At 38.2% G+C, this 22,062-nt stretch overlaps 2 protein-coding genes across 2 annotated transcripts; both read left to right on the top strand.

Annotated features, from left to right (window-relative positions):
- Positions 1–1,372: 1,372 nt before the first annotated feature.
- LOC117982712 (pancreatic lipase-related protein 2) lies at positions 1,373–13,763 on the top strand. The gene is made up of 11 exons (XM_034969091.2): positions 1,373–2,045; positions 2,213–2,330; positions 5,026–5,173; positions 6,048–6,209; positions 7,038–7,133; positions 7,941–8,088; positions 8,885–9,102; positions 9,692–9,857; positions 10,198–10,336; positions 11,804–11,995; positions 13,398–13,763. The coding sequence occupies exons 1-11, from the start codon at positions 1,958–1,960 to the stop codon at positions 13,477–13,479; spliced, it is 1,557 nt and encodes a 518-aa protein (XP_034824982.1). The 5' UTR covers positions 1,373–1,957; the 3' UTR covers positions 13,480–13,763.
- Positions 13,764–16,325: 2,562 nt separating this feature from the next.
- LOC117982713 (THUMP domain-containing protein 1 homolog) lies at positions 16,326–17,505 on the top strand. The gene has a single exon (XM_034969092.2). It carries the CDS (start codon positions 16,493–16,495, stop codon positions 17,360–17,362), a length of 870 nt encoding a protein of 289 aa, XP_034824983.1. The 5' UTR covers positions 16,326–16,492; the 3' UTR covers positions 17,363–17,505.
- Positions 17,506–22,062: the final 4,557 nt, after the last annotated feature.

Raw genomic sequence — 22,062 nt, 5'->3', positions numbered from 1 at the left:
TAAATTTAGTGTCTGCAATTTTTTCTTTTAGATTTTTTTAAAAGGACAGAAAATGTTGAAAACAAAAAATATAAAGCTCTCTAGGTATGTGCTTTTTTAAATTTCATTGAATAGCTGAGATGTGAAGTAATATGTACCTAGGTAACCTAATAATATTTTGTAGGTTTAATAACTCAATTTGGGTTTGCCGTTGACGAGTGAATGAATGACACAAAACTATGGTTCTATTTTTATGCGGGATTTTGTTAAGGTTACAATTGCCTGCATCCTTGATATCAATGCCACAATTATTATCTCTTAGTTCATTTTAATTAGCCTCGTCTTATGTTAACGTCTACTTGATCTACGTCTAACGAAACATGTAACAGATAGTAAATAATTATTATTTTCATAATTTATGTTATGAATATGACAAGAAACAATTGTTTACGTACAGGTTTTTAAACCGGATTTTGCAAGTTATCAAATTACAAAGTCCGATTGTTGACATTTTTATACCTACCTGTATTACTATCTATAGTTGTTTTCAATAATGTAGGTACATTTATTGATAGTAATTTGCGTAGCTAAGTAACTAAAATACCTACTTTTCTCCCACTTGCTCGAAAATTGCTTCATTACCAAAAAACCGGCCAAGTGCTAGTCAGATTCACGCACGACGGTTCCGTACTACAGAAGAAGTAAACTGAGAATCACTTTTATTAACGAACCGCAAGACTAACTTTGTTTGTACGTTTTATTTTTCCTGTAAAATATACATAAGGCTCTATTGACCATAATTACTTATTTAAGATTTTTCGATTAGTAAACTTTGGAGATAAGGTCCCGTATGGGTTCCGATGCCTACCTTTCATCCGATTACGAAGAAACTGTAAGTTTTGATGTTGGGATTTGTGAGCTTTCTGAGATAATTGATATAATACTATCACAGTCGGTACAATAAGTAGCCGGAGCCTGATACCTATAAAGAAAGGCATTGCAATGCACGCCAGGCATAATAAAATTAGTAAGATTTTATTCCTCAAAAACAAAAAAAAACGGTCAAGTGCGAGTCCGTTCCGTTATCCGTCACATCGTACAAGAAATAACATTCATAGTGACCATTTTGAAATTACTATTATTTGTTGTTATAACGGCAATAGAAACACATTCTGTGAAAACTCAACTCTCTACGTATTACGGGTCACGAGATATCTATACAGCCCGCTGATAGACAGACGGACGGACGGACTGCGGAGGCTCAGTAATGGGTCCCGTTGGCATCCTTCGGGTAAGGAGCCCTAAAATTTCTAGATCCAAAAACTGCGAAGCTTGCTGTGTGCTAGCAAAATGTGTAGTGTGTGTGAAAAAAGTAGTCACGTACGACTAGTAGGTATTTTAATAATATAACACATTACCTACACACATATCATAAAGATCTGAGTAGGTACCTACGTCAATTGTAAAATAATTATTCGCGTCCTACATATCGCCAGCGTGTCTAGACTAATTCTTTGTTAGAGGAGAGATAAAATCAGCAATAACCAATCGATCGAACATCACAGCGGCTCTAGTACTAGAGCCATAATCATTAATTACTCCGCATCCTATTATAATTGAGCAGACTCGTGCGTCAATCGCGTTTAACAAAATAACAGAGCTTTGATAACGCCGTAACCCTTCTTATCGGCATATCCCGGAACGTCTGCGAACTAGAACCAATGCGGATCTATTAGGTGAAGATACGTTCCAGCAGAGGTTGTGTCCAGTGCATAATGAACTATATAAACAAGAGACGCCTTGAAATTATTTCATTACACATTCAACTGGACAATTAGCAGGACTCGACACTGCACAGTATCAATTACGAATACAGAAACGAACGATTGATAAAGTACAGTGACACGTGGGTCAAATTACGGTTTCACGTTACACTGTTTGGCGAAAGTTGGTCGCGTGCATACCTACGTACGTAAAAATGTTCAACAAAACGAGTGCTACGTTAATGCTGCAAACTATTATAGTGCTGATGGATAAACAGAATTCGACTACTTTTCCTACTTATGGTTAGTTTTTCTTACTTTGTTCAAATCATATTATACTTCTCATCAACAATATCGAACCTATAATATATTTATAAAGGATTTCTTAAATATTTATATTTTATGAAAATGTGAAGTAAGTATTTGGCTGCAAATGTTTATTTTTCTAATACAATTTTTTGTTATTTAAGAGGATGCAGAGCTGGAACGATGCTACCCACCATACGGATGTTTCTCGAAAGCTTATCCTTGGACCGAGCACCGTCCTGATAACTACTTCCCCGTTTCACCGGAGACTTTGGGCGTGCGGTGAGTATCTGAAAAAAACCGGGCAAGTACGAGTCAGGCTCGCGCACCGAGGGTTCCGTAGTACAATCGTATTTTTTCGAAATTTTCACGATAAATCAAAAACTATGTATTTTCAATTTTTAACGTAAGATAACTACTTATACCAAGTGGGGTATCATAAATGAAAAGGTTTACCTGTATATTCTAAAACAGACCTTAAGTTATTTTTACGCATAGTAATTTTGATTTATCGTGCAAAATGTCGAAAAAATACGACTGTAGTACGGAACCCTCAGTGCACGTGTCTGACTCGCACTTGGCCGGTTTTATATAAGTAAGTTACCTATAAGAATCTACTATAGGAGAGGTGTGTCATTAAAAGTTGTTAAACTGTGTTAAAAGTGATGATGTCATGAATATGTTGTGATAATACTTGTTTATCCCTTGCTAGCCAATCATAAACATATTAGTAAGACATTTTTAATTAATTAGTCTGCACTACAGTGCATCGTAGATTAATGCTATAATGTATGAAGTAACATTATAGTTTTAATCTACGATGCGCTTCATATAATTAAATAATAATAATAATAAATAATTTATTGTTTCACCAAAATAACAACCAAAATTAGGTTAAGCCACCGATGCCTAAAATAAGTTGTACACTCGTGTTATAGGCATCAGTGCTCTCCCCTTACAGACTAGAAAATTAAAAACAATAAAGGAATGAAAAATATTAAACAAAACAAAAACATTTTTGACATTAAGTTACAATAATATGAAATTTAATATATACCTACATATATACATACTATATGACCTCTCTGGGAAATAAACTAATATAGTACCTATAGTGTATGTCTGTTTTATATGTGTGTGTATGTGTGTTATGAGAGAGGGTGTGTAAGATACAAAAAGTGTGAAACAATTTCGAATACAGGTACGTTTAGAGGGTATTTTGACAAAATCTTTAACTACAGTTTCTATAATTTATTTAAAAGTGGTAAGTAAATTTTCGGTGTCTCCAATTAAGGAGGTAGTACGCGACAGGTCGAAATAGCAATAAGCGAGGGAACGGCCCGCACACCCGCACAGCCCCTGCGCAAATCCGGTGCGGGTGATGTGCGGGTTGCGGGGCATCCCCCCGCCTCATACTGCGATTCCCATCTCAACCTGTCGCGTACTATACATAAATATATAATCTTATTTTCACAATGCGCTCTAGCGCCTATGACCGTCCCTGGGATTCAAGCTATCTCTGTACCAGTCAAAATCTGTTAAACGGATGAAAGCTAACCGACGGACAGGGACACTTTCGCATTTATAATATTGGTATGAATTTAGGTATAATACATTATTGTTAGAAGCTGTGGTAGCCTAGTGGTTAGGACGTCCGCCTTCCAATCGGAGGTCGGGGGTTCGATCCCGGGCACGCAACTCTAACTTTTACTCTAATATCACTCAAAATATCACTTGCTTTTACGGTGAAGAAAAACATCGTGAGGAAACCTGTATGCCTGAGAGTTCTCCATAATGTTCTCAAAGGTGTGTGAAGTCTGCCAATCCGCACTTGGCCAGCGTGGTAGACTATGGCCAAAACCCTTCTCACTCTGAGAGGATACCCGTGCTCTGTAGTGAGCCGGCGATGGGTTGATCATGATGATGATGATGACATTATTGTTATACATATTTTATAGTCCCAAATGGTTTTTTTACTTGGATTCTTTTTGTACATAATACTTGCCATAATGAATCTAGAGGATAAAGATGAAGCTTATTTTTTTAATACTTTCTTCCAGTTTCTATATCTATATAGGTAAACCTACTCATCTACCTACTTATATTTTAATAACGTGTTGAATCAACTGCCACTTATTATCAGTTATTCACAAAAATACCTTCCAGAAAAGTCCAACCTTTCTAGACGTTCCGTTCAAAGTACGATTGCTAATAATACAGTTTTCCCCCAGTCTTATCTTAATTATATTATTCAGAATTCAGATAAGACTGGGGGCTCGTCCATGACATCGATCTATCACAGTAGCCAGTACACTGAGTCAATACGAATATTTGTCGCATCTTAATTGCATTATGACGTACTCTCATCGAACAAACAGGACAAACAAGTTGGAATCTCTGTAACGATGTCTATCCTAAAAATCCCAAAGGGTCAAGCGAACCCTTGGACTCAAAGAGCTTGTTGTTTTGGAAGCTACATAATATAGGTAAATACCGGTTTTTAAAAACATCAATCTATACTATCCAACCAAATATCAAAATCGGTTAAATTAAACTGTTGGGTCGTGAAAAGCTAGCGGACAGACAGACAGACACACTTTCGCATTTATAATATTAGTATGGATTATATAAATAGGTAGGTAGCACGTAAGCCGCTCAGTCTAAAGTTCGCGAATTTTCCCGCGACCGACCCTTGTGTACCAAGTTATGGATACATAGCCTCCACTCCTTAACATGCCTTTTCATGCTACAGCTATTAGATTAAGATCCTTGTATGTTTTTCAATGTTTACTTTGTGTTGTGTGCAATAAAGTATAAATAAATAAATAAAAATAAATAATATTGTATGCTTCAGGCTGTCTATATACAGCGACAGATATAACCTGCCCATATCATCAGTGTCTGCCACAGCCGTTCCGCCACGTCAGCCTGCTAATCCTTTAAGCTACGATTTTCAAACTGCATTTGCTTATTTCAGATATGCAGTGTTTACACGAAGAAACCGCAAGATACCAGTGTTGTTGCAGTCAAAGGATGTAGAAAAAATCCGGAACGCAAATCTTGATCCCAGAGGACCTTTCTATTTCATCTCGCACGGATTTCTGGAAGGCGGTCATAAGCTTTGGGTTAGCATTCATGTATTTTATAATTTCTTGTACTTAAACGAAGTATTTTTACAGCGTAGAAATTCTTTCATGGCATATCTTGGTGATATGCAATAGTCGGTAAGTTAAGAGGATTTCACGTGTTTTTGTCATTTCGTGCAACGAGCACCAAGTGGTACTTTTCAGTATTCAGCATTTCGTCCTGATCGACAGTTATGTAATCAATAGGCTAATTAAGAGAAGTTTCTATAACGCTCTCCCCAGCCCTCGGCAACCTGGGCGGTCTATTTGGCTTCTGGAGCGAGCTTGGATGGCTGGAGTGAAGACTTCGGCGGGGAGGGGCGATGCACGCACAACAGACGGAAACGTTTATGTGCGGAAACCAGCCCAGAATGAAAAAGAAGAAGAACGCTCTCCCCACCGCTTTTCAAACAAACGTACGGGCTCAAAGATTTGCATACAAACCTTTGAGCCGGTGTACCTTTGAAACTACAGAATTTTGCGAAAATCCGAAAAACCATGAACACAGACAGAGATATTTGTTTCTAGAATGTGTCTGGATTTCAATGACATTTTTTTTGATTCTTTAATATTTAAATGGTAATAAAACTACGTTTCTTAATAGACTCCTAACGGGTTTTAAATATTTTGACCTACCTAGTTGTCTTTCATTTTCCTAGGTGGCAGTACACGAGGTGTACGGACGCCACCAGTACAACTTTGATAGCGACTCGGAAACGTGACACTTTAAAAGATTTCGCCAATTGGTTGTATTAATGCCAGCTATTAATTAATGCAGATTTTATGTATGGCCGCTATTATTAAAATAAATAAAATGGCGAACATGTAGGTAGGCCAGACTCCATACTAAAATATTCAAACCCCTTTGTTTTAGATTCAAAACTTGGCAGATGCGCTTTTAAACCAAGAAGGGAACGATGCAGCCACTGTCGTGGTTGTAGATTGGCGCAGGGGATCCCAGCCGCCGTATGGCCAAGCGGTCGCCAATATTAGGCTTGTTGGTGCTACGACTGCTTATTTGATACGTACTATTTATGTAAGTATACCTAATTTTAGTGGTTTTAAAAGCTATGTAAAACCTACATAAAACGCATGAACTAGCGGTCGCCAATATTAGGGTGCCTGTCAACTGAAACGGAGCGGTGATGTGTTTAGTCGCAGATTCGACTTGTGGACGATCCCAAACTAACCGGCTCGCTAGAAAGCCTAGAGCACCGCAGACGTTAGCTCTCTATGCGTGTTCTATCGCCTTTATAATGGGGAGTGCTCTGAAGAGCTTTTTGACCTCATTCCACTCTTATGTTTCTACAACCGCACCGCGCGCCACCGTAAGGAATTTCACCCTCACCACCTGGGTGTCTGGTGCACTTCGACCGTCCGCTGTGCCGGATCCTTCTTTCCACGCACATGCAAACTGTGGAACCAACTCCCATTGGCGGTGTTCCCACTAGATTACAATATGGGGTTATTCAAGGGGCGGACCAACAAATTCCTAAAAGGCCGGCAACGCATCGGGGGTTCCCCTGGTGCTGCAAATGTTCCTGGGCGGCGGTAATCACTTAACATCAGGTGACCCGCCTGCTTGTTTGCTCGCTATCTCTATTTAAAAAAAAAATATTTTTGCTGAATCGTCTGCTTGACACAAGCGCGCGTGCCAGACCTTCGTTATTTTATAAAAGCTGAAAGTTTATCTGCGTATTGTCCCCAACATGGAGGAACGATCAGTGACTATGAAGTTTGAATCATCCAAATAAATATCCAAACAAACAATCCCTTCCAGTGAAGGGGGAAATATACGCGTACTTTAAGTATATTTTGTTATACTGTCGTATACAAAAGTATCAACTCAAATATTTTTTTACAGGAAGTGTTACAGTTGCCAAACTTAGATAATTTTCACTACATCGGCCATTCCTTAGGGGCGCATCTGGGAGGATATTGTGGGCACGCTTTACAAAAGGTAAGATAAACTCGTACTTACACATTTAGAGCCCCTTCATACTAGCGTTTCCCTAGCATAAGCGTCCAACGTACGCGCAGCGCTATGCAATCGCCAACTACATATTTGAAATTAACCTTTATCAGTTTGTGTTGAGGTACACATTTTAAAAGCTACGCTTTGCCGTAATTTATAGCTTTTAAAAATAACTTACGGTTGGATATTTTCTGTTTTTAAGCGATCACTTGTGGCTGGATATTTTTATTGTGAAATGACCGCATGTGGTCGTTTAGACACTACCATAATTTAATTATATGCCATATTATTATTAAGTATGTCATCTCTGAATAATTTTATTGGTCTTTTAAACAAATGGTTGTTCATCTTTGGTTTTTTTTATTTTTTATTTATTCAGATACAAGTTAACCCTTGACTGCAATCTCACCTGTTGGTAAGTGACGATGCAGTCTAAGATCGAAGCGGGCTAACCTGGAAGGGGTATGGCAGTTTTTAGTAAACCCATGCCCCTTTGGTTTCTACACGGCATCGTACCGGAACGCTAAATCGCTTGGCGGCACGGCTTTGCCGGTAGGGTGGTAACTAGCCACGGCCGAAGCCTCCCATCAGACCAGACCAGAAATTTAGAAATTATGAAATTCCTAATCCCTGCCAGCAATCGAACCCGGGACCTCCCACTAATAAGACCACAGCGCTTACCACTGCGCCAGGGAGGTCGTCAAAAGGTTTAGTGCCGAGGTTTAGTGAAAACCCAACCTAAAAAGTAGTAAAAAGCAAAATATAAATCTTAACAGTGCATTATTTTTTCAGAATTTCAACCTGAAATTAGGTCGGATAACCGGTCTGGACCCCGCGGCTCCGTACTTCAGCAACACTGTGACGCTAGTTCGCTTGGACAAGTCTGACGCCCAGTTTGTCGATATCATTCACAGCAATGCTATGCCGTTATATTTCTCAGGTATACACGTTATCCTAATTCTAATAATAGTATAAATGTGAAAGTGTGGATGTTTGGATGTTTGTTACTCAAGCACGCGAAAACTACTGGACGGATTTGGCTGAATTTTGGCATGGAGATAGATTATACCCTGGATTAACACATAGGACACTTTTTATCCCGGAAAATCAAAGAGTTCCCGCGGGATTTTGAAAAATGTAAATCCACGCTGACGAAGTCGCGGGCCTCAGCTGGTGTTTCATAAAAAGCGGTGATAGTCTAGTGGCTAAGACGTCGGCCTTCTATATGGGAGGTCGGGGGTTCGATCCCGGGCACGCACCTTTTAACTTTTCAGAGTTATGTGCGTTTTAAGCGATTAAAATATCCAAAATAGATACCTTCACAGTACTAGCATGCCTGGCTTACTTGGTTACGTGACCGAATCCGCCGCGAGCCGCCGGCGACTCCCGATCCCCTTTGGTCTCATACGAGAGGGATATGTATTAGGTCCTTACATATGAAATTGGTGTTTTGTCGTACTGGCCACTTTGATCACAAATATCTCTTCTTTGGTTAGGAATTCCAATTTCAAATTTATACAGCTATTTACTCATGCTTTTGTGTTTTAAAAACCCTAATTCATTTGTTTTTTCCTCTTTTGGTTTTTGGTTTTTATTTAATCGATAAGGGCAATAAACACTTATCGATCAAATAAAATTTTGTAATTTTTTTGATGGTTTATTATCACTTTAGGATCAAATTGAAACACTTTTCAAAAGGTAAAATACGCTATTGTAAAACGACAAACATCTTCCAGGTTTCGGTATATCAGAGCCGATCGGTCACGTAGACTTTTACCCAAACGGCGGTTCGACTCAGCCGGGCTGCAAGAGAGGAGGGCAGGGCGTGGATAGCGACATGTATAGGAAGGTGGTGCAGTTTGTGAGCTGCGACCACGAGCGCAGCTACGAACTGTTCACCGAGAGTGTAGCTCCTACTTGCCCTTTTATGGCCATTCAGTGTAAATCTTATGAGGTAAACACTTATTTTACTACTAGATGATGACTTCGTGCGCAGCCAAGTGCGAGTCGGACTAGCACACAAAGGGTTCCGTACCATCGTACAAGAAACAACACTTTAAACTTTTTATTTCATTTCATGGCGGCCATTTTGAAGTTTTTATTATTTGTTGTTATAACGGCAATAGAAATACACATCTACATATTATTATATACAGGAAAAGCTGACTGACTAACTGACTGACTGATCTATCAATGCACAGCTCAAACCACTGGACGGATCGGGCTGATAGGCATGCTGATAGCTATTATGACGTAGGCGTCTGCTAAGAAAGGATTGTTGAAAATTCAACCCTAAGGGGGTAAAATAGGGGTTCAGAATTTATGTAGTACACGCGGAGTCGCGAGCATAAGCTAGTTCTATATAAAATTTCATCTCTCCCGATTACGGTTTATGAGATACAGCCTGCTGATAGACATACGGGCGGATAGATGGACAGCGGAGACATAGTAATAGAGTTTTGTTGGCACCCTCTGGGTACGGATAATTAGTTTAATTATTAGTAGAATAAGAATAACTATTTAACTAGATTCGTAATTTCCAGGCATTTTTAGAGGGCAATTGCACAACCTGTGATAGCAAACATCTTTGCATACCAATGGGCTTGCACTCTCACAGTGTGTACAAGAGCTTGCAGGCGGGCGGCATGGTCGATTCCAACTCAAACACTGTTCTCTACTCAACAACTGGCAGCTCCAAACCTTTTTGTAGTGAGTATCAAATTCAAACATCTTTATTTCACATAAGACCTTTATCATGAAAAGATTTTAAAGTATCTTTTGATGATGAAGGCGGTTTTTCAGATTTTTCCCCTTATGTCTGCTACCTACCTAAGACCTACCTACCTACCACATTTCATGATTCTAAGTCAACGGAAAGCACCCTGTACGCCCTGTAGGTTTCTTGACATCCCGACAGACAGACAGACAACAAAGTGATCCTATAAGGGTTCCGTTTTTCCTTTTGAGGTACGGAACCCTAAAAATAGCCTTGTTCTAATGAAGATCCGCGCCGGTACGATGACTTATGACACCACAATTTTTATTTCAGGAGTACATTACGAGGTGACTATAAAAGTGTCAAACTCATCGGAGAGCATACGCCACGGCCCGGATGTTGGCAGGATATCCCTCACCCTAGTTGATAGGAACAGTAACAAAAGTGATCACAAGTTGATGAATGACGAACAGTGAGTATAAATGAAAATCATTGTTATACTCTTTATTCATCACTAGCTGCTAGTGTCTGATCGAACTTTGGGCTTCGGCTGAAATGTGGTATTTGACTCCAATTTTTTATTACTTTATTATAAACTAGGATAAAAATAATGACGTAAACTGAAAAAAATAATTAAATCGATCAAATAACAAAAAAGTTATAAGCATTTAAATATTTCTGATTAGACAGAGATAGCGATATAGCATTTTGACGTCACACCTCACTAATGCCATAGTAACTTTGTAAATATTTGTTGGATTTTAATATTTTTTTCAGCGTACGTCATTATTTTTATCCTAGTTTATAATAAAGTAATAATATTTATCAAATTCAAAAGTAGAAAAATACCCAATTCGCCGAAAGGTTAGCCAAAGCCGGAGGTTTCTAGCAAGTGACGAAATTAAGCGAACTGTTATAAAGAGGTGCAGTGCAGGGAGGGAGGGGGAGAGGGGATAGACACTAGTAAACATAAACTCTTTGTTCACTTTTAGCCAATATTTTGAACTGAATTTCTTAGGGATGTGGTCGAAGGTTGCGGCGATAACTGATCAATCGGCTTCGGCCTGAAATCGACCTTCAGTCGGACGTTATTAACTACTTGCGGGCTGCGACTTGTTCCGCGTGGATTCAGGTTCAAATCTCGTGAGAACTCCTTGATTTTTCGGAATAAAAGTAAACTTTATACGTAACTATATCCGTCTTCGGGATGTAAGCTATCCTGTATCCATTAATATTGATTATGCGGATAGGCCGTCAAAGTTACAGACAAACACACTTTTACATTTATAATATTAGTAATGGATTAAAAGACAGATAACAACTATAATAAAAGTAAACTAAACTAAATATAAAAAATAGCTGACATTACATATTATGCAGGTCCAAGTTCAAAAGCGTTGTTTTAAATTAATTGTTTCAATGTTATGATAAAAACAATTATAAAAAAAAGAACACGGAACTATATTATCAATGTTTATAAAATCTACACATGTCACGTAGTACTTTATAGTTTGTATGTTCTTGATAAAGAAATAAAAATAATGCGTATAAATGATCACTCAGAGTCGCTGATCGTTACTTAAGATTGAGTTAAAACGAGATAGATTTATGAGAGAGATATAGCTCTGCCTCGTTTTAACTAAACTTAAGTAACGATTTAGCGACTCTCTTGAGACCCCAACGTCTTATCGGTTTTTCGAACTAAGTGCCCTGCCCATTGCCACTGCAGCGTCGCAACCCGTTGAGCTATGTCGGTTACTCCTAGCTTTCCTACGGATCTCCTCATTTCTGATTTGATCACATAGAGAAACTCCGAGCATAGCTCTCTAATCTCTCCATCGCCCGCTGAGTGACTCTGAGCTTTCTTCTGAGGCCTATAGTTAGCGACCATGTCTCGGATCTATACATGTTTTACATTGTGAAATTACTTTATTTACAGGAAATACTATAGGCCTGGGGATGTTGAGACCAAGTTGTTAGCGTTCAAAGACACCGGCCATCCGCCCATTTCTGTGATTGTTGAGTGGAAATATGAAGCTAACCTCCTCAATCCGATGACTTGGCGACTGCTGCAGTCCTCCAGTGTTTATATCGAATACTTGAAGATATCATCGCTTGAATACAACACTGTGTTAGTATTTAGAATATTATCAATACTCAATATTGGAATTCAATATTAATATTTTGAGAGCTCAATAGATCAACCGGTAAAGGAGTGGACTGAAAACCGAAAGGTCGACGGTTCAAACCCCGCCCGTTGCACTATTGTCGTACCTACTCCTAGCACAAGCCTGACGCTTAGTTGGAGAGCAAAGGGGAATATTAGACATTTAACATTGCTATTGGGGCTGATTCTCTTGTACACAATCTCTAAACTAAACTAAAATGACACGTCCAAATCTATTGCTAACCCTGTCACAATGTTGCTTGCGGAAAAGGATAGAACTAGATTTAGACCTGTTAATTTAGTTTAGTTTAGAGATTGTGTACAAGAGAATCGGCCCCAATATTCTTGTAAAAAAAAAATGTAATGCTACCCTATGTTATCCTATGCTTTGCTGCAGTAGACGACAGGTAATAAGAATTCCGATCCTAAACCTGTGCAGTGGGCAGCAGTAAACCTTATGCATCAGACATCAAAATTGAAAACCCCATCAAAAGTGCTTAAAAATATATGTGCGTTTGTATGCATGTATTGTGTAATATTGTGTAAGCTCCAGTCTAAAATAGAGAAGTAGGAACTGTTTCATTGACTCACTCACAATGACTATTGAACCACATCACTTTAAATATGGCATCATTATGACAATTTGACATTAACTCCTGACAAAATGCTTTGTTTCGTTAAATGTTTTACTATTGTTGTTACAATGTGCCACAATACAGGATGTAACCAGAACGTTCGCAAAAACGAAGACAGGCGATAGTACTGATGATTAATGATAATTTACCACAAAAAGAAAATTTGTAAAGTTTTACGATATATTACAAATAAAACGTCTGACTGACGCTATAGGTCAACGAACGTTGCGTAAGTAGACCACTCGGAGTCAATGCCGCGTCGAAGGAGACGGTAGGCATTGATCCGATTTTTGCACGCTACACATTGCTGGATTGAAAAATACTAAATTAATACAACTACAAAATGATGCAAATAGTTATTGGTATTGGATTGTGTTTAGGTAGTATAATTAACAATAACGCTAAGTTTTTGCTAGTGTTCTGGTTACACCCTGTATTATGATAAAAATATTATTCATAATAGAAGCAGGTCCATTTACTGACGCTAATTTCGTGAATGATAAAAAGACAGATGGGGGGCATTAGTTCACCAGTCAGATTGGGGTCGTTTTTGGAGACATCAGCTATACAAAGCAGTTAGTGTAAAGCTCTCGCCCACTGAGATTTCTGTCGCTGTCATTTGTATGGTATTACGTAACAGAGAGCCCTATACTAACTTCTTTAATAGATACCATATTAGTACTTCTCTTTTTAATATCTAGGTATGTATTAAGTGTTCTGTTCTTTTGCAGCATCACCGTGTGTCCGCAATTCAGAAAACCGGTCGTCACAAAACTAAAGACTATAATGAAAACGAGTTACTGCACAACATGAAACCTAGAACGAAGGATTTTGAGAAAACGTCTTACAATGCAAGGAATTTTCTGACAAACAAGGAAAATTCAAAGTATTCCAGTAGTATTGTTATTTAGGGTTTATTAATAATGTTTTATTTTGTTATATTAAATAGGTATGTTAATGTTAAATAATGTGTTAATGTGTAAGGTGAGTGCATTAGTTAAATTACAATGTAATAAAAATGCCTTTGTTTTGTAATTTAGTAATAATTGAAAAAATTAAAATACTTTATTGAATATTTATTATAAGTATTGATTATATCCTTCTTATTCATTTATGATACTTAAGGACATGATAGAGAAAACATTGTTGCTATGGTTGCGTGATAGGCACTGCCTATTAGGTAACTAGTGCAGGAAGGAATCTTTCCTCAAGCACTACTAGTGCTAGAGGTAGTGCTATTGATGAGCGAGAGAGAGATCGGACGGGACTAGGGTCCGATCTCGCTCTAATTCGTTGCGAAAAGGCTAACTTGGCGCGTGGCGAAAATCGGAACTAACGTTGCCGTCAAGTGTCCCCTTTGTTCTTGTTTGAATATTCTAAGCCTTTGTTCTCCAGAACCGCCCCCCTGTCAATGTCATTCAAGTGCCAAGAGAGCCTTGTCGCACTGTAGCGATAACTATAGTACGCGACAGGTCGCGATGACAATTGACAATCTGAATGGGGTCGCCCCGCGCTAGCCCGGTGTGCGATAGCGCGGGAGACGTGCGGGGCGTCCCCCCGCCTCATACCCTGATTGCCATCTCGACCTATCGAGTACTATTATAGGTATTTGCTTCAAATAATTAGCACTAGAAGTGAATTACTATCCATTACTTCTACTTCTTGAGGTTGTACCATGAAATTAGCCACCCGCGTTTACTTGCACCGGGTTAGCGTGGAGGCTGTGCGGGGCGCTTGGACGATTTAACCTAAGGACGCGCCTCGCATGATTATTCCCCTCTGTCGATAGTAATGGATTTTTAATCCACTGCGTTTATAAACACTGTTTGCGGAATCGATTTTGTCATTGTCAGAATCGTTTTCGATGTGTGACGACGTCTTACACGCTGGGTGAAAAATGCCTGTTTGTGCCGTTAGTGAGTGCAAGAACAAATCAAACACATCAAATTTACAAAAAGATGGAATTTCATTTCATAAGTAAGTATTTTTGGTGTAATAAACGCTTTCTATAAATTAAATTACATAAATTATTATAATAAAATAACAATCGAGAACTTTACCGATTCAGTAATTGAGTACGTAATAATTCGGTAGAAACGAGTCACACTCCTCACGAGACTATATTTTGTTCTTTCTAAACAATTGCAACCCTCGATATATACAAATTAGGTTAAAATTTGAATACGCGTGAACAGCATGAAATTACGTAGTAGTACGATAGTGATTGCGGTTCGATTATCGATATCGATGAAAACATTTTCTTTATTATTAACGACTAAATTACCGTCTTCAAGTCAAGTAAAGAATAGTTATTATTAATTACCACAATTTTTTCGCTACCTATACTTGTAATAAAACTGGTCGATTTCTGTGATTTCACGTACTTAATACATTTAAAAAAAAATTAAAGCAACGCAATTTTAGTGATAGGCGCGAAATGTATAAAATTTATGTATTAAATCGCCAAGAATGTACATAACATTAACCTAATGGTAAATAATGACGTGTTAAAAATAGAAGAGGCCACCGTGTGTGTTTACTAATTTATTTTCATAGTATCATATCTGTCTTATGGAATTTTGCTGTGGGGTAAAAGCGGCAGGTATTGAGAAAATTTTTGCATTGCTAATTTGTAAGGGCAATACGTGTTATATTTAATAACTTACATTTAGTTTTTTTGGACAAAGAGTACACCATATTGGAATTACCATGTAAACCCAATGTGCAATAAATAAATGATTGATTGGAAAGAAAAAAACATTTTATTGATTGATATACCTACTAATTATGTTTGGTAGGCTTTTGCGCGGTCAGGTTTATTTTGTATTATATAATAATATAAGTCATTAATAAGCACATTTTCACTATCGAAATTTTAAATGAAAATTTCGTTATATAAAAAAATACATAAGATTAAAAAAGATATAAAATAAGTAAAAAAGTATGTGCATATTTTTTAAATAAATATTTTTCTTATTTTTACGTTGCATTATTAGTTTTTGGGATAATTACCTATTAAGTGAGGTGAATGTATGCAAGAATACGCTACGCTGACCAAACACTGGTTTTAAGTAATTAAATACGAGTAATAAATTCTTACTTCTACTTTTGTTTCTGAAAAACTATCGATATATTTTAAAATATCGATACGGTAGCATCGCAAATCAATTTGACTGTCTTACACTCGTAATGTCTTTGTATGTTGATGTATATAACTTATTAGGTGCGTAAAATGTAGTAGTGTTGAAGATTTAGATATGTGTGTGTTAATAATGACACAAAACTTTGTTGAGTGAGTGTGTCAAGTTGTCTATGTAGTGTTTCCTCGTCCCGCACCAAAAGTGACAGAAATTTTTATTCGTAATATTAGGCGCGTTACAAGTCCATAGGTTAAATCGTCCAAGGCGGGGCGTTACCTTCCCCATTGCCATCTCGACCACTCGCGGACTATAGGTACAAAAAATGCTTTAAAAAATCCTTGTGAGCTAAAATTCCGTGCAAGTGTAATGCTCATTGCTCATAGAATGTAAGTACCTATATTATTATACTGTTTAAATGCTACTTGAGCGAGTTGAATACACCGTGTAGAGGTATCATAGTGGCTTGTGTCAAACGGAACGTTTTAATCTGACAGTTCCGTTAGTTGTCATATGTGTGAAATCAAATGTCACTGTCACATACGTCAACATTGACATGATAGCATGGGTGTATCTTATTCTTTTGCTATTATTATGATTTCATAATTCAATTCACGTAATAATTGTTATATCATAGTCTATCCTTTGAATTAAACCTGCAGCAGGGGCGTAGTGAATCGTCTAACACAATGGGAGACACCCGGAAAAAGAAAAAGTTCTACTTTCGCAAGCGTAGAAACAAATATTTCCTAGAACCCGGCTTCAGAGGTTTCTTCTGCACGTGCAATTTCAGGGAGAAAGATTGCGTGAAGGAAATGTACAACTTGTTGAATGAGTACGCGGGGAAGTTGTATCCCGAGGAGGACGTGACGAGCGCCAGGCCGGCGTCCGCGGAGCCGGAGGACCGCACCGACACCGAGTCCGATAATGAGACTGACATTGGAGACATGCTGAAGCAGGAGGTGGAATCCATGAGGAAGGGCTCGCAGAGTTCCCTCAGGCACAAGCGTTTCCAGGTGGTGGAGACGGGAGCTTCTAATTGTATTTTCATAAAAACCAATCTACCTAGTCCAGAAGAATTGACTAACGCTATTATAAAAGATCTGTCTACTACAAAAGTACAGAAAACACGACATGTTTTACGTTTACTCCCTATCATGGCTACATGCAAAGCGAACTTACCAGATATAATGGAATGTGCTGGCAAATTGTTTGACAAATACTTCTTAAAAAAGCCATCAACGTTTGCTGTGATCTTCAACAAAAGATTTAATAGCAGTGCATCTCGAGAACTAATTATAAAGGAGCTCGCTGAAATGATTGTCCTCAAAAATGGTGAAAACAAAGCAGATTTGAAAAATCCAGGACTTTGTATAATAGTTGAGATAATAAAAGGCATTTGTCTCCTAAGTGTTGTAGACAATTACTATTCTTTTAAGAAATATAATCTACATGAAATATGTAAAGAGGATACACCCATTGATACAGAGGAGACTCAAGCGAAAAAGTTTAAGGCTGATATTATACCACCAGCTGAAGAGTGTAGTAAAGTTGAATAAACTGGATGTTTAATTCTTTACAATGTATTCCATTTTCTAGGTTAAGGCAACCTGGGGCCCCAATACCAATTCTTGCACCAAATTTTTCTCTATTTCTTACTATCTTTTTAAATAAATGGATGTTTACTATATGTGTAACTTAAGCAATGGTTTTCTTTGTCCTCTACCTTACTGAGTCAAGTCCAAAAAATACAAAAATCACTTTATCATGTTAGAATAGAATATAAATTAGGTACCTACCTACATGTAATAATAATATGTGTCAATGTTATTAAGTGTGTAAATGTGTTATGTAATAAAAGATAACTTGGCTGTGATGTAATGAGCATTATGTAAGGCTTACATAACAGTTATATAATTGGTACTGTGTAGGTAGTCACGGTCTACACAAACCATAGCTTGACTGAACCAGTAACTTGTTGCGTTGCACGCGATTCTTACTAGGTGGCGCCATATACTGTATTCTTTGTATATGGCAGCTGTTTCTTGCATGTTTGGAAATACCTATAAAGAAATACTTAGATACAATATATTTAATTATATTTTATATATTATACTAGCTTATGCTCGCGACTTCGTCCGCGTGGACTACTCAAATTTCAAACCCCTATTTCACCCCCTTAGGGATTGAATTTTCAAAAATCCTTTCTTAGCGGATGCCAACGTCATAATCCTAGCTATCTGCATGCCAAATTTCAGCACGAAATAGCGTTGATAGATCAGTCAGTCAGTCCTTTTTATAAATATATTATTATTAGTGGGCCACATTCCCACTTTGTCGTGACGCCAGATTAGTCGTGCAAAAGCATCCCGTCATGGCTTGGTTAGAGGTGTTTACATAATATAGGGCGGCACGATTAACTGTTGTACACGACTTTTTTACAATCTTATATTAATTTTACAAAATTTATGCCTTTCATTCGGGAGGTCGGGGGTTCGATCCCGGGCTTCCTCTTACTTTCCAGAGTCACAAGGGGTTTTTTAAAAAACCGGCCAAGTGCGAGTCAGACTCGCGCAACGAGGGTTCCGTATTACAGTCGTATTTTCTTGACATTTTGCACGATAAATCAAAAACTACCTAAATATATAACAGGAAAAGAAGACTGACTGATCTTGGTCACAGTTTTCGTTAGCGTGCCCCTTACACCCTGTCGGCCCACTACTGAGAACAGGTCTCATCTCAGATTAAGAAAGGTATACAGTATACACCCTGTTAATGATAATTAATTTACCTGGCTTTTACACTGGAATTCATAGTCAAGATAGGGGCTTCTTTAGGGGACGATCCAAACTGTGTCATACTCATATTCAACCTTAATGCAATGCATTGCATTAAGGTTGTGTAGGTATGACACAGTGCTGTAGTCTGAATCCTCCTCTAAAGAAGCCTCTTTATGAAGGTGTTAGGGTTCTATAAAACAAGGAGTTGAGCTACTTACTTATGACCTAGTGTTCCGACAGTGCATACCTACTTATTGTCAGTCGATTGAGCTTGTTTAGCAACGCAACCCTTAGTCGGTGGTAACGGAATGGATGACCAATTTTGGAAGTTGTACTAATTGACCGTTTCCTTGAGATAGGTACTTTTTAAATATTTATGGAAGTTTTCATATATTTTTTATCTTTTGTCGGTAGTTAGGGAGGTAAGTACCTACCTACGTATCTAAGTGGGTAGTAGATATTTACCGACATTGTCAACGACAGAATATTATTCTTGAATTTATCGTGGTTTTCAACCCCTATGTTTGCTTTGAAGAAGTTTGTTTACGCGTATCTTACGATCACAATCCTGTTGTCCCAAGCTCGGAGCCTCGAGTAATGTAATTAAATTTTACTGAATAGAACTCCTTCGAACTTTCTAAGAAGAGGTTTTGCTTCGAAAGTTTAAAGAGTATTCTACTGTGAGAGTAGTAGGTACTAGGCACCTCCCTAAGTCTCTATATACTTTATTATATTATACAGGATGCCTTTTTGACACAACCATTCAATCCAATCCAATTTTCTACACAATGAGCAGCATTTTTCTAATGAGCAGTAATTTTGGGAAATAGGTATTTTCATCGTCTCCGATGATTAGGTAGGTACAGGACATCCAAAGTTATACATATTCGTGAGTTTATTGCTAAAGAAATCTCCGCAGTCCGTGCTATTAAGCCACTTGTGTCCAGTGAGTTTCTGAGACTCGCTTGAGTCGTGTATATTTCTATAGTTTATCCATCTAAACGATTGCCGACGCTGCGTCTTCCGATGCGAGGACTTCCGGACTTTATTTTAGGAGAAAAATGCCCACAAAGTTTAAAAGCTTATATTATAAACCTCTATTAAAACGAATTTCGATTTTGTTTGGCCGTACGAAATACTTATGTACAGCTGCAATATTTTAATAAGTAAATCATTGTCATAGGGCCCATTCACGTGAATTGACCATTACTTACCTACCTACTGTAAAATGTGTCAAGTGATATGATTATTCAGGGAGAAAATATTGGTAGATGACTATCAACAGTTAAAGCTATTAGTGTGTTCGGTGGTTAGTGGCTTTTTGAACCACTCGCATGATGTGTTGATCTTTCAGATACTTCAGCTAATCTGAGGTTAAACAGAAGATACCTTCTTTTTACGTTTAACAAAATAAAGCTAAGTAGTTTTTCTGTCAAATTGTCCACTGAAAATATGTAAGGAATAAAGTTGGCACTTACCTCCCAATCACTTACCTACTTACTTACTAATTTTGTAAAAGAAGAAATCATCATTGTTCCTAAAATTCAAAATCCTAGGTACAATCGGTACACGTTGTCTAAAAAATTTACAAATAGCTAGCCTCTGACCTTAGAGCTATTATACCTACCCTACTCGTAAAACGGTCATTAGATTTGTCAAATGTATGTTCACAATTCACATTTAGTTACCAATGTGCCGGGGTTAACCACAGAGGGTTAACGCAACAATTCATGATTCAAATTGCTAGGCGGATGTGGGGCAAAGCGTTTGTGGAAATCTTGAGGGGTTTCCGAGCTATAAACAATAGAGCAAGATCCCAGGACCGCCAGACCTAACATACATTTTCTGAACAACTTTCAGGTTAAGTGATTCTTAAGTAGAGTTAGGTACGGCTTTAAAATAGTCTAGAAAACATCATCTTGATTTTGAAAGATCTATTCAGTGATAAGGCACTCAATAATATGGTACAGTAGGTACGCGGCAGAAAGTAATGTAGATCGGCCTTTAGAATGACATTTCGGCTTTGTAGAGCGTTGTCTCTGTCACTCATACCTATATGACGTTTTGTCGGTCTCAACGACTGAGACAATGTTCTACAAATCTACTATCTCCTTCTAAAGGTCGATATACATTACTTTCCGCCGCGTACTGTACCTATGCAATTCAATTTTGATAAGTTGCCCCCTGCTTGCCTAAACACTACAACAGGGCAATCTAGGAATTAAGGTGGTTTAATTCCTAGATTGCCCTGCGGCAGGTGTTTCACACACCCTCCATTGGGAGCTTCAAAGTCACGATAGACCGGATGCCTACATTTTAAAACTCCCTTTGTTATAAAGCTAAGCATGGTTCATTTATAAGTGGACGTAACATGGGATAACTTGGTTGTGATCGCGCGGTTGGCTCCGTGATGCGAATTACTTACGGCTCACTTAAACACCAAAACAACCGCAATGTTTAAATAATTTTCTGGCTTTATTTAAAATGTTTTTTTTAGTTTCCGTCACTGATGTAGGTTATATTTTGTTTAAACTGATCTCTAATTAGCCTATTCTTCTTAGCTCTTCTCATTTTCTAGCTTAGCGTTTTATAAGGTAGGTATAATTTTCAACTGTCACGTTAAAAAAAATAGCGATCATGTTAAGTGATTACGCCGGGTTTATCAACAAGTGCAGCAAGTACAGCACGTTGCCAGCTTGCATGGAGATTGACGAGACACCGCGCACAGAGTACATTGGTGTACACCGCGCCGTAGAGTGCAGTACAGTACACAGAGTATCTGCCCAACGAGCAGCCTAGTTAGCATAATAGTTTTTGACTTATCATGCAAAATGTCGAAAAAATACCCGAGTACGGAACCCTCGGTGCGTGAGTCTGACTTGTACTTGGCCGGTTTTTTAAAGAAATATTAGCCACTATGTGCATCATGCTGACTAATATTCCCCTTTCCCCTCCTCTAAGCTTGTGCTAGGAGTAGGAACGACAATAGTGCATAGTGGTGGGTTTTGAACCGGCGACCTTTCGGATTTCAGTCCGCTCCTTCAACCGTTGAGCTATCGAGGCTCTAATCGATCTTTGGAGTGAGCTCGGCTCGCTGGAGTGTTGCAACGCTAAGCAGCACAAGGGGTCTCACATACAACGGACGTCTTAGTCTTACCGCCGCGCTCAGAGTCGCTAATCGTTACTTAAGATTGAGTTAAAACGATTTATGTGAGAGATATAGCTCTGTCTCGTTTTAACTAAACTTAAGTAACGATTAAGCGACTCTGAGTACGGCCGGCGGTAAGTGTGGAAAAGAAACCCAGAAAGAAAAAGACAAGAGAGCGACGCTGGCTTTTCAGGAATTAGTTAATCCGCTCCTTGAATATTGAAATCCAGTGGGAACACCGCCGCGCGCCGAAGTGAGTTGGTTCCACAATAATTGGTATGAGCGTGAATAAAAAGATCTGTCAAAATGGGTAGGTAGTCAAAATACGTGA

Source organism: Maniola hyperantus, chromosome 5 (assembly GCF_902806685.2).
Source record: "Maniola hyperantus chromosome 5, iAphHyp1.2, whole genome shotgun sequence".
In the NCBI taxonomy this organism is placed as follows: Eukaryota; Metazoa; Arthropoda; class Insecta; order Lepidoptera; family Nymphalidae; genus Maniola; species Maniola hyperantus.
The sequence above is the reverse complement of the archived record's forward strand: the minus strand, read 5'-3'. Positions and strand labels throughout refer to the sequence as shown.